At 35.2% G+C, this 13,419-nt stretch overlaps 1 protein-coding gene and 2 pseudogenes across 1 annotated transcript; all 3 read right to left on the bottom strand.

Moving 5' to 3' along the window:
• Positions 1-5,170: 5,170 nt before the first annotated feature.
• LOC18596292 (GDSL esterase/lipase 1-like) lies at positions 5,171-6,786 on the bottom strand (annotated as a pseudogene).
• A 28-nt stretch (positions 6,787-6,814) lies between these two features.
• On the bottom strand, positions 6,815-8,704 carry LOC18596293 (GDSL esterase/lipase 1-like). Its single transcript, XM_018122656.2, has 5 exons — positions 8,384-8,704; positions 8,187-8,308; positions 7,748-7,978; positions 7,399-7,654; positions 6,815-7,270 (listed from the first exon to the last, which is right to left on the bottom strand). The coding sequence occupies exons 1-5, from the start codon at positions 8,628-8,630 to the stop codon at positions 7,035-7,037; spliced, it is 1,092 nt and encodes a 363-aa protein (XP_017978145.2). The 5' UTR covers positions 8,631-8,704; the 3' UTR covers positions 6,815-7,034.
• Positions 8,705-11,462: 2,758 nt separating this feature from the next.
• Positions 11,463-13,009, bottom strand: LOC108662453 (GDSL esterase/lipase 2-like; annotated as a pseudogene).
• Between the last annotated feature and the right edge of the window lie 410 nt (positions 13,010-13,419).

The raw sequence follows: 13,419 nt of genomic DNA on the forward strand, positions 1-13,419 counted from the left end.
ACCCGAAGCTCTGATACCAGTTTGTTGTGGAAATTGCCCAAGAATCAACAAAGATAAAATCCAGAGAAAATAAGCAAACAGAAAAACACATGAATTTACGTGGTTCGGCCTCTTGCCTTCGTCCACGGAGTGAAACTGTTATTCTATTATTGAGAATTTAAAGTACAATAAATTGACCTTTATGGTTCCCAAAACAACCCAAGATCCCTTGCACACTCTTCCTCAATAGCCTCCCAAAAACATTCACTCAAACCACTCTAGCTCCATTTAGAGCAAAAGATAGAGTTACAAGATGTTCCCTCTCTAGAGCTCTCAAAGCACTACTTGCAATTCTAAAGCCTAGAAATTCACTTTTATAGTATAAAACTCCAAAGTAGAATGTGATTAGGATTCGATGTGGAATAAGAAGTTTAAAATCATACAACTACTTAATATTATATACAAATAAAAAATCCTAATCAAATAAGATCTAGAATTCTAGTCAACTTAAAACTCAACAATTACTAATTAATCCTTTAGTGTTTCCTATTGCCTTTTAATTCGGAGAAAAGGATAATCATGTTATAAAAATAGGAGTAATTCATTTTCTTTAATTTTTAAGTCAATAAATCAAAAACGAAAATCCAACTTCAATTTGCATGTATTTAGAAAAAAAAAAAACTAAAAGTACAATATCTACGTACAGTAGTGTCATACTGTCACGGTTTATATTCTTTTTTGTTGTAACTGAAAAACTTGTCTTCTGTTTCATTACAACTTTATAGTAAAAAGATGACGATGTTGGAAAAATTTTGTAAAAAAATAAAATCATAAAAAAGTGATTGCATCATCCACCGGTTGACGTTTAAATTGAGGTTGTAGTGTCGTAGAGGTGTGGGAGCTCTGTTCAAAAATTTCTTCGTATAAATTTCAAAGTACATTCCCACCGGTGGCCGGTGCGGGTCCCAATTTATGGCCTTTTCCCATGGTTTGTACAATTAGGAAAGATCTAGCATATTGCAGGAGAGTTCCCACTGGCTTTCGAAGGTAACAGACACGTCTATAAATAATCATGGTAATCAAGTTTATTTACATATTTTCTAGCATTGATTTGTTTTATTTTGAAACTTAATATTATAATTTGCAAGAACCGTCTAGAAAGTTCTTAACGGCCTAATCTATATATCCAGTTGTAAATGCATCGTGACATATATGCTAGGGAAAATATAATATATATATATATATATATATAAATTTATAAAAAAAATCAAGCATCATTTTTATTTATTTTTAAAAAATTTCAAATTAATCATAAATACATCAAATTAGTCAAACCTCGAAAATATCATGAGATTATAAAATAAAAATAAATAAACAATTCAATCACCATCTTAGGTAATGGTAAAAAATATGTATTGACGGTAAGAAAAAAAATATGAATGTAGATTCAATGTTAAAGTAATAATCATGTTAATAAGATAATAAGTGAGTAGGGAAAAACAGTATTATTTTTTAAAAAAATATTATAAAGAAAAAAAGAAATGAAATAACTTATAATCATTGACGTAAATGAAAAATCATTCATTAAAACAAAATTATTATTTTATTCAGAATAGACATGTGCAAACACCCAACCACCAAGCACAAGCGAATGGGTCGTGATCCTGCATGAAAACTAAAGACTCGGTAACATGGGGTTAGCTGTTTCCTCCATCACCACTTATCCAACACAACCCCTTGTATTTTTTTTTTTCCAGAGAAGACAATCTCTATTTTCAGTTTTCTATACTTTCTTTTCTTGAAAAGGTTTTTTTTCTTCTTATCATTAAATTAATCATCAAGAGAAAAAACTAAAAAAAAAAAGTTGACTGTGAAATTAAATAGACTCTCGAAAGCGAAGTGCGGGGCCGCGGGTTGACGATCGACGATGGAGATGGATGACCCTTTCAACGTGGCAAAGATCTCTGGCGTAGCTGGAGACAGCTGTCAGTATGACGTGGCAAAACGTGGACGTTTCATCCTCCTTATCGGGCACGTGAAATATGCACGGTTTGTATGGAGTGCCCACCATCTGTTTTCTTGAGCCGACAGTGTCGCCACGTGTCCATCATGTGATTGGTTAAGAGCCGAAAGAAGATTACAACAGGGGATCCGAGAGAGAGCATGTGCTTGGTCGGGCAGTACTCGCAGGTATTCCAGGCCGCCTGCATACGCGCTTTCAATTCCATGCGTTTTTTCTTTCTTACTTTTTTATTTTCTTTTTTAAAACTGGAAAACGAATTTTCTTTTTGTGAAGGAAATATGGTCCCTCCGAATATATTCATATATCTTATGGAAAGATAAGAAATTCTAGATATTTGAATTTTAATTGAATCATGCTATTCTTTTTAAAAGGAGTTGTCATCATAACAGTGTTGATGGATGGAGGAGTTTTATGTCTAGTAGGTATCACTATCACAGTAGGTTTTGATAGTATTTCACATGGTTTAGTTAGGTACTTATAATTGTAAATGCGGAATCAGATTCTAATGTTGTGTTGTCAAAGTTAAAAGCACTAAATTAGGAAGTTCGATCTTCATGTTCATCTTTTAAATGCTATATCACAAGCTTTTGAATAAGATTAATAATTAATGTTTTGATTAGGTTTTCTTTTTTAGTACATGCAAGCATGTTTTAAATGGATAAATCTACTATATATATATATATATATATATATATATAAAGAGAAAAGAGGAAGTTCATTAACTCCATCATGTACTTTCTTGAGGGGGGAAAAAAGGTAAGTAATATGCCTTACATTTAAATGTGGTAAGTTATATTTTTATAGTATTAAAGTGTAATATATTATATATAGTATATGCTAAGAATGAGACTGTGTGAAGATAAATAATTGACGCTTAGTTTTGAAGACCTCAATTTTGATATTTACCGACTGTACTGAATTAAGGCATATTTATTCGGAAAAAGTCATGGAACTTAAGATTGGGTGTTAAGATTTTTTGTCCTTTATTAAGTTTTCTGTATCACTCAGACCAAAAATGAAAAAGCTAAGGTCAATATTACGCCCTTCTTTGTTTTTTTGGTGAGAAATGACATGTTTTTCACGTTCTATTTACTCTTACAAGAGTTCCACTTGCAAAACCAGCTGTACGTATTTTCCAGAACACAATTGCGTTGGTGAATGAATAATTAATACAACAAATAGGACTTAAGTGGAGGAGTGGACAAACGTCCTTTCTCAATGGGGCGAGTGGTTTACTAACTTTGGACTTAGTATTTCTAGTTTGTCCTTACCTTCGTGGTAGACCTGCAGTCTTTTAGAGAGAGAGCGCAATAATTGAGAACGTGGAATCACAAAGTTAGGGAAATTGTCAAAGGCATACTTTCTAATGAGTCTAAATAATACTAATAATCCTTTCCCTGTTGGGTGACTTTATTTATTTCCCTAGAATATGTCCTGATTTCTTATACTGCCCTCCCAATAAAGTCATATTCCCTTTTACTTTTAGCAATTTGTGGCAAAAACTCCGCCAGTTCATTGCCTCTCCACATCTTATCTCTTGATTCTTGTAGAGCTTTGATTTGCATACCTACAAAATTGGTCTTTCATGTGGAAAATATTGCTTCCTTTTCTCCCCCTTAAGGCCGCTAATCATTGCCAAGCAATAATTACTTGAAACTAGAGTGCTTTTGTCAAAAGTCTTTGTTTCTTTCTGACTATGCTTTCATTATGTATGGATGGATGGCCGTTGCTATTATCATAGTTTGTAAGGAAAACAAAGGGTTGTTTGCTCACACGCCATTGCACATTAAGTCTTGTTGTTGCTTTCACTCTTCTCCCACCTTCACGGTTCATCACGGTATTTCCTTCCTCTAAAATATATTAATTAAATTTCCAGTAAAATTTAACATAATTGAGATTTACAATGAATTGTATAAATTTATTAATTAATCTAATTAGATTACTTTTAATTCAATAATAATAACATCTCCCACTTATATACATATTAAAAGCAATCATGCTTAAATTTTGACATAACCTTTTACTTTTACTACCTTAATTGCCCTAGTTTTTATTTAACAGAGAGAACGGGCTTGGGTTTCTTTCATTTCTTGATTATATGGATTTGACATAACCTTTTACTACCGTAGCTACCCTGTTGTCGATTGAACAAAGAGGAATGTGTTTTCTGCTTTTTGTTAGAATCATACGGCCTATCCAAGGACTAGGTCAGGTCCCAAAAAGTTATGGCTCTAACAAACTGAGCACAGTTTAAAGGAAATGAAGCCTAGCTAGGACAAGTTGGGTGTAGATTTGGGTCAGCTCAACTCTGCTGTGGTGAAGTTCGTGCTTGCCGGATTTTGTCAGGTACTATAGGAGGTCTAAAAATAAATGGTGGTCCAATAAAATGTTGTAAGGTAGGTGTTGAAAGATATTTGCAATGAAGAGCTCAGGAATCGAAAGCCTTCGGTGGGTTATACTGACATCAACACCCACCTAACTTACATAGATTTTATATATGAAAGGAAGGGAAATTAATTATAATGCTCCCATCTTTCTCGCTTCTTTTATTATTTTTAATTATATATTTATTTGTAAAAGGCAAAAAGAAATGGGATTGTAGTAGTACTATAGTTTAGCAGACACATGTTGAGGCGAAACGAGGGCTTGGTGTTTCTTTCCTTCTTAATGGACCAGTACTCAACTTGGGGCTTCCCAATAATATATGGGCTTAAGTTGGAAAAACAGATGGTTGGGCTCAATCAGGCTTTGGTATTAGGCCGATGTGAGCCCAAATTCAAGTTACTGAAAAGTGAGAACAATGAGCAGCAAAGACACTCGACGAATATGTGCAATTACGACGACCAAGGTAACAATCACCCGTATATATAATGCTTGCAGGGCACAACACATGGCGATCAAAAGATTCAAGTCGGCGGTTTTTGAATGATTACTGGGACTGAGCTTGGAGTTACAAAGATCTAGGATTGATAAACGCCAACATGGCCTCATGTAAAACACTAGAAGTATAGATGGTAATCTTATGAAACAAATTCGGTGCTTATTCGTACAATATAATACTATCAGAAGACAGCAGAGGCACAATACACTGGCTCCACTACTACCAGGGAATCACTCAACAAAATCATATTTGTTCTCAAGTCATTGTTTAAACAACAGAAATGATCATCATGCTTCAAATAGTGCTTTGAGATTATAAGGTCCAGTATTATTGGCTGTTCCACTCCATAGTAGCTCGGCGATCTGCATATGGGTCTTTTCAGTGAGATGAAAAGAGTCGAAAGAAAAAGATATTCAGTAGAATCTGAACAAACTTATACTCTTTCCAAGCTCCCCTCTGTCCCCCACAGCTGAAATTTCTTCTGTACGGGCCAGTGCCTCAGCATGCTGTAGCTACCTCCTTCAAACCTTCAAAACATTGAGGATCGGTCACAAAATTTAGATAAGAAATATGCATGCTTTTCACTTAAATACAAGAAGAAGATGCCACAACTCCTGCCATATATTTCAGGATTACTCAGTATTTCAGTAGCAGTAACATTAATATCCTGCTTTGCGTATCTGTATCCTTCTAGTTGGACATTCAACTCCTGGAAAAACTTTAGAAAGTGCTGCATTCTGCAGTTTTGATAGTGCTGTGCCGACTGGAATGGAGAAACCTGCATTTCCTGGTTTATTTCATGGATAGCACTAAACCCAATCCCCATGGCCAGAACCCCGAATTTCCTTCCTCCTTTTTTTGTATATTTCCGGAAATTAACATCAAAATGGAATATACATTGCAACTTATTCATGTTGGGATAAAAAGGATGTTTAAAGGGGGAAAGTGCTTAAAATGCTTGAACAGTACGGAATCACTATGATAGCATCAGTTAGATTGCCAATCACCATCCCAGCATATTCTTCTATGAAGGATTGAGACACATTGGAGTTTGTCCAGTTCAAGGATATGTAATCATTGGCTCCAATGGTAATTAAGTGAACAGCTTGGGAAACGCATTGTTGAAGGACAAGATGATTTGTGTGTACAGGTTCAGGGAAATGCATTGTATAGAGGTGATTTTGGACTGTTATTCCGCAATGAGATATAACAAAACAAAATCATCTCGTCCTTTCAGAGGTGAACAATTGTTCCGCTCTGTCTTTAATACAAACTGAAACTTTCACACACACAAAAAAGAGTAAACAGCTTGAGATAACAAAATTTTGGCTTCTGCATTCCCTATTTTCTGTCTCGGCTGCTTGTCCACATTCTTGAAATGCCTTAACTGAGTTCTCAAATCTATCGCCTGGGATTAACCCCCCAATATATAAGTGGGAAAAGAATTAATTATTCAACCATGTGAAACAAAGTGGAAGAAATCATCTTCTAACAGGAAACACAGTTTGCTTGATATTTATAGAGTTGTTAGCGTCCTACATGAGGTAATATGCAGTCTAATCAGTTTAAAAAAGTCTGTCCTAAGCAAAGCCTTAAATAAAAGAGAAATTTCAATGGACCAAATAGCAAGGAAAAAGGAGTACAACAATTGTTAGCATTAATGTAGTATTTAATCAACCCTACCAATCTCATCCTAACCTTAGTTAAATAATCATATAAATTAGCATTAGTAATTATGATTAAATACACTTAACAGTATGAAACATTGTTTAAAAAACAAAAAATTGTATGCAAAATCACATTTTACTTGGAGCTCAATATAGATTCACAAAGATTCAAGCAAAAATACTGTATGTTTAGTATCAAATGTGAATTCACAAGCATAGATCATTGTCTGTGTCATTAGTTTACAAATATGAATTCCCAAATCATTGCACAAAGTGTAACCTGTGGTTTTATTCAAATCGGTTGCATGGAAAAACAAACAATCGAGAGTCTGTCCATTTTTTCACCAAACGATAAACCAATGAAAATTGTGGGAAAGTTTCACATTTTGGCACTCTTTGGAAGGCTTATTAAGTTGCACTACTATCAGTATAATCATATATATTAATTCCTTAGGCAACAAACAGAATACGTTGAAACTAATGATCATGCTTCAAATAGTGCTTTGAGATTGTAAGGCCCCGTAATATTGGGTGTTCCGCTCCACATCAGCTCGGCAAGCTGCTTATAGGCCTTCTCAGTCAAATGACCAGAGTCAAAGAACCAATATTCACTAGGATCTGCACATAATTCATACTCTGTCACCACCCTTATTCCTCCACAGCTATCAATTCCTCTGTATGGACCGCTCCCACAACATGCTATCTCTGCCTCCTTGAAACCTTGAGATATTCAATCACAGAATCTACATTAGCAACTTTCGCGTATGTCGCTTAAAGATATGATTCAAATTCCCATCTCACAAATAAAGAAAAACGTAGTATAATTGAGAAGATAGCTCGGTGCATACCATATTTTTCAGGATTATTTGTTCTTTCACTAGAAGACGTATAAATATCATGCTTGGCATATTTAAATCCTTCTAGTTTGATCGCCAGCTCCTGCAAGGCTTTAGAAAGAGCGGCATTGTGGAGTTTTGCTAGTTCCGTTGCTTCCTCAAAGCAGGAACCTGTAATCCCAGGTACGAGTACTTTCATGCCCGGGATACAACCCAATGCCCCCAAGTTGGATAATCCGAATTTCCTTCCTCCTTTCTTATATATTTCCTGAAACATCAAAATGGAATATACATTGCAATAAACTAATTGGGTTTAGAAGGGGGAAAACGTTTAAAAGGCTTGAAAATATATGAAACTTACTTTGATAGTATCTGTTATATTCCCAATCACCATTCCCACATATTCTTCTTTGGACAAGGATTGAAACACACTGGAGTTTGTGGTGAAAGGGGACAAGATATCATTGGCTCCAATGTTAATTAAGTAAACAGCTTTGGAGAACAAGGTCTTGGCCTCTGCATCGCCTAGTTTCTGCCTCAACATCTTTGTCACATTTTTAAAATAACTTAACTGAGTTTTCAAATCTATCACCTGCAATTAATCCATCCGCAATTTGTAGAAAGAGGAAGAAATCAGTGTCGAATAAGAACCTCAGAATTTGAAATAGAACAAATTTGAAGATATCCGAGCCTATATTAAGTTAATGTATTATTTAACAGACATAAAGGGCTGAAATAGCAAGCATAAGCGAATGGTAGATATACACATGTCAGAGCAAGAGTGACAAGTGAACCCATACAAATCCTTGAGCGGTTTCAGCTAAAGCACCAGCTCCAGCCGAGGCAAAATTGACCCCATAAGTAAATTGATGATTTCCAGGTTGAAGATATGGTTGAATTAGGGGTAGGTTTGCATACTCGGCTGCAAGAAAACTAAAACACTCAGAACAAACAGTCATATTTCAGTACAAAATGGAAAAATGAAAATTTGTCTGACCAATGAAGTCTGGAATTAGACGCCCATCAGAAAATCTTCCAGTGGGGTATTTGAAGAAGGTTTCCCCATATGGCCAAAAATTTGCCCGAGCAATCGTGTCGATGTAGTTATTATTTCCAGAATCAAAGAGTGAATCCCCCAAGATGAACAAGGCGACATGGTTTTTTGGCAGACTACTACTGCATACGAGGTTGAGAGAACTTGCACAAAGAAGAAAGAAACACAAAAAGAACCTTAAACTAGCCATGTTAGAAAAGGATTTCGCTTTATGTCATTATCCTCATTAGCTTGCATGGTCTTTATAGAATTGTCTGCTTCCTACATGACGCAGAATTCAGTCCTATCAGATGCCAGAAGTTTCCTATAACATCCCAGAATAAGGCGTGGCGGTCCACAAACGAATTGTTTTTCTTTCATCTTTTTTTGATGAATTTTACTCAATGGGGGACTGCAAAGGAAATTTTGAATGGACCAAGTGGCCAGTTAATTTATTTTGTCAGGAAAATAACGTAAGTTCTGAACTTTTCAACAAATAAAGATTGACAAATTGATAGGATGAGAAATAATTTGGTTGTTTATCTCAAGGTAAATTTCATGTGTTAAGTTGGATAATTAATTATCTTAAAATGATTTAATTATTATATTTAAGTTCTTACACAGAGACATGTAAATCAAGTGAATTATTACTTACGGTTTTTTTTTTTTTGAATTATTACTTAAGTTGATATCATAATAAGTTAGATGATTAATTATTTTAAACATTTTAACCAATCCCAAAGAACTCAATTATTATATTTAAATTCTAGCTCCATTGATGAAAGTTTTTGCGGCTCAATTCATTTGCAGTTAGATGATAAAATTGGTCAATGGTTTGTTGTTTGGGCATTGCCAAAAAAAAAAAAAAAACTAATTAGTTTTGTATAAAACAATTAATCTCTGTTAAGTTTTTCTTTTTTTATCCCAGAAGAAAACACAAGTTTATTAACAAAATATTACCAAGTATATGGTATCTTTATACGCACTACAAAACTCGTAGAAAAACTCGTAGAGAGACATTTTGAGAGAAGTGCTACTTTCTCTATGCCCCTTTTCTCGTTATGAATGTATGTGGCACACCAAGACCATCCCTGTTTAAGATATAAACCAATGAGGATGGGGGCAAAGGACCCAATTTTCAGGGCACATCTCTTGGTTTGATTTGAGTTGTCATCCAATGTGCAACCGTATTGGCTTCCCTACGAACACAACTTATCTCCACATTTACAAATTTACAAAACTATTTCCTAATATCTGTTAGTATAGCACAGATTCTCCAACCTACACATTTTAAATATGCCAACCTGATCCGTCCTTTTACTGCTATCGCCTTAGCTTCTAGACTTGATTTCACAAGCACCTTGTTTCTTGTTCCGCATTAGCATTCTTTCATCATTATCTCTTAATACTAATCCAACAGCCGCCTTAGGAGGATGTTTATGGAAAGAAGTATCGATGTTGACTTTGACCCAACTATTTCCACGACATTAATGTCATGAATTTGCCTGCTATCATTGATTTTTCTTTTGCAAAACCATCTCCTACATATCTTCTGCGCCATTACCTCTCCATATATATTCACCCACTGCCCTTTGAACTGTAATTAGCATCACGACTTTTCCCATTTATACTAGCTTCACATCACATCTAGCTCAAATATTTCAACAAGTGAAAGTCAGAGTTGTAGACAACAGTCGCTGCCAATCACTTGCTCCATATCTAGGACTTTTTGCAGTTCCTTATCACTGAAGTAACACATGTTTCATAGTCTCTACTTGTTTATCCAAATTCTAGAAAACCGTACCCTCCAAGGCTAATGGAGGTATGGTATATTTCATACGTATATAATAAATTTATTCTAATCCATTCAGGAGCTGGCATGTATATACGTTAGTCATGGGTTGAAATCCTTGGCAAACAGGTTACGGGAGCTTTGAGAGTTGACGAAGCTTGAGTTCCCATTCCACATTAGCAAGGCTAGGCCGCTGTTAACCTTGTGGGTATGATGAGCACCGTCCCAGAACGAATACTTACTCGGATCTTTGCAGCCACTTGTATCTTTTGCTTCACAATTCGCTGCTTTAAGTTCCCCGCTCCCACGACATCCTTCAACCCTTTACAAAAGAAGAAAAAAATTATTAGGCTGATTAATTAATTAATTGCAAATTGTTAATAAGATTGAAATTATGTATTTCACTTACCATAAACTTCAGGTCTTTGAATTCCGTCATAGACTGCTTCATAGTAATTGAAAATTGCGTACTCTAATTTTTTTCATCCCTTGCCCTTTTTTATTGTTGGACATTTTCAATAATAATAAGCGTGGGATACAATTTCTCGTTAGAAGAGAGAAAAAAAAAGAATTCTTTAAATAAAAAGGAGAATAAATTCATATTAAAGTGCAAATTGGACCATAACAGGGCTTTTCAAGCCTAATTTGATCTTGAAAATTAATTGAATTAATAATATATAATAATTATATTATAAAGATACATGGCAAATTAATAGTTCCATTTTAGCATAAGCAGCATACTTAATAGGCAGATTAATTCTTAGATACATGATCGTTGTCCTTCAGAGCTGGTTTTGTTGATAAAGTCCTTCGAAAGATGGACACATCTATTGTCTCTGTGTCTGTTCGGTAGATCCCTTCTTGATTCATTTTGATCTAGATTAGTTTGTCCTTTGATAGTGGTTTTGTTCGTTTAGAGGCTGTTTCGTTAACTGTTGATAGCCATTCTGATTTTTGGGTTTGGGGGTAGTTATGACGTGCTAAAGGTTCTCTGAGTTTTTACTTTTCTCTGTACAGCACAGGTCTTTAGGATAAGGGTAGAAAGCTTACCTCTTTTTTCTTGCTCAACCTAGGGAAGGAACTGCTCACATTTTTCGGCGGGCAGTTCTCTTGCTTTTTTGTACTTCTCTTATGCCCAAGCCTCTTTATTATGCCAATAAAAGTGTTTAGCAAAGTGTAAAAGACTTTGGATGGCATGAAGACTTGGTGCTAATAAAATCACTTTTCAAAAAAAAAAATTTCTTAATTTTATTATCTCTGATAGGAGAAGATGCCACAGCGCCTACCATGTATTTCAGGATTACTCAGTATTTCAGTAGCAGCAACTTTAATATCCTCTTTGCGTATCTCAATCCTTCTAGTTGGATATTCAGCACCTACAAAACTTTAGAAAGTGCTGCATTGTGCAGTATTGATAGTGCTGTGCCTAATGGGACGGAGGAACCTTCATTTCCTGATACTTCCATGGATAACATTAAAACCAAAATCTCCAAGGCCAGAACCCCAAATTTCCTTTCTCCTTTTCTGTATATTTCCTGAAATTAACATCAAAATGGAATATATATTGCAACTTATTCATGTTGTGATAAAGAGGAAGCTTAAAAGATTAAAATGCTTGAACAATGAGGAATTACTTTGATAGCATCAGTTAGATTGCCAATCACCATCCCAACATGTTCTTCTATAAAGGATTGGAAATATTGGAGTTTGTCCGGTTAAAAAATATGTAACCATCGGCTCCAAAGGTAATTAAGTGAACGGCTTGGGATAACAAAATTTTGGCTTCTGCATCCCCTAGTTTCTGTCTCAACAGCTTTTCCACATTCTTGAAATGACTTAACTGAGTTCTCAAATCTATCGCCCGCAAAAATTTAATTATTCAACCACGTGAAACAAAGTGGAAGAAATCATCTTCTAACAGGAACCTCAGAACATGAAACACAACTCATTTGAAGATGCTAGATAAAGTGCTTATGACTTATGACAGACAAATGAGCAAGCACTTACATTTCCTTTGATTAGTATCAGTCAAAGCACCAGCTCCAGCCGAGGCAAAATTGACCCCGGAGGTAAATTGATGGTTGTTAGGTTGTAAATATGGTGGAATTAGAGGTAACTTCGCATATTCGGCTGCAACAAAGCCACAAACTCAGAACACAATCATATATGACTATATGTTTCAGTAATCTGTACTAAAATAACAAAGAAACGTTGTCTTACCAATAAAATCTGGAACTTTACGCCCATCAGAAAATCTCTTGTGGCATATTTGAAGGTCTCCCCATATGGACAACAATTTTCCTGAAAAGTCGTGTTGATGTAATTATTATTTCCAGCATCAAACATTGAGTCCCCTAGGATAAACAAGGCGACATGGTTTTTTGGCAGACTACGGCGGCGAGCTTTAGAAAAGTGAGACGCAGACACAGAACCTTAATTTTGCCATATGAAACAGTTTAACTTTTGTGTCAGATACACTCTATTCTTTTTACTCTTAGTTTGTTTGATATTTATTGAGTTGTTAGCGTTCTACATGAGGTGCAATGCAGTCTATAACCGTTTTAAAAAATGCAGTCTATTTCTCTGTATCAAGAAGGAATAAACTCGCAAGGAATAAGGATCGGTGCGAGGAGAATTTTCAAGGGACCAATTAAATAGCAAGAGATAGGAGTACAACAATTATTAGCACTAATGTGGCATTTAATCAAACACCAATCTCCTCTTAACCTTGGTTTAATCATCAAATAAATTAGCATTAATAATTAGTATGATTAAATACCCTTAACAACATGAAACATTGTTTAAAATACAAAAAATTGTATGCAAAATCACATTTTACTTGGAGCTCAATATAGTCTCTTGCGTCTTTGCTGCTGCTGATTAAGGTTGGACAGCTTGGGACCGGATGCTTCTTGTGACTTTGGGGTTCTCCTCATTTTGATCAACTTTTGTGTTCCAATTGTAAATATTAGGACCTTAGTTCTTTTTTGTCTTCTTTTCGCCCGAACCTTCTCCGTTGACAGGGGCGTTTCTTTTCTTCCATTGCTGCCAAAGGCTTGTTGCAGCTTTTTGCTACCATGCAGGGGCAAAGCCCTCTCCAAAGCTTGACTTAATAATCTCAAAGGCTTAAAAGCTAAATATTCAAATGAAGCTTTTTTTGTTTAATTCAAATTAAGAAAATGATTTTTTTATTTAAGTCAAGGAAGAG

The sequence above is a fragment of the Theobroma cacao genome, chromosome 6 (assembly GCF_053813885.1).
Source record: "Theobroma cacao isolate CCN51 chromosome 6, ASM5381388v1, whole genome shotgun sequence".
NCBI classification, from domain to species: domain Eukaryota; kingdom Viridiplantae; phylum Streptophyta; class Magnoliopsida; order Malvales; family Malvaceae; genus Theobroma; species Theobroma cacao.

What these genes read in the sequence shown, in the direction of transcription:
- LOC18596293 (XM_018122656.2), bottom strand. Translation starts at nt 8,630, where the DNA reads ATGGCTAGTTTAAGGTTCTTTTTGTGTTTCTTTCTTCTTTGTGCAAGT. An exon ending in CTGAAACCGCTCAAGGATTT is followed by an intron (nt 7,979 to 8,186) that starts GTATGGGTTCAC and finishes GATTAATTGCAG; the next exon opens with GTGATAGATTTGAAAACTCA. An exon ending in ATATAACAGATACTATCAAA is followed by an intron (nt 7,655 to 7,747) that starts GTAAGTTTCATA and finishes TTGATGTTTCAG; the next exon opens with GAAATATATAAGAAAGGAGG.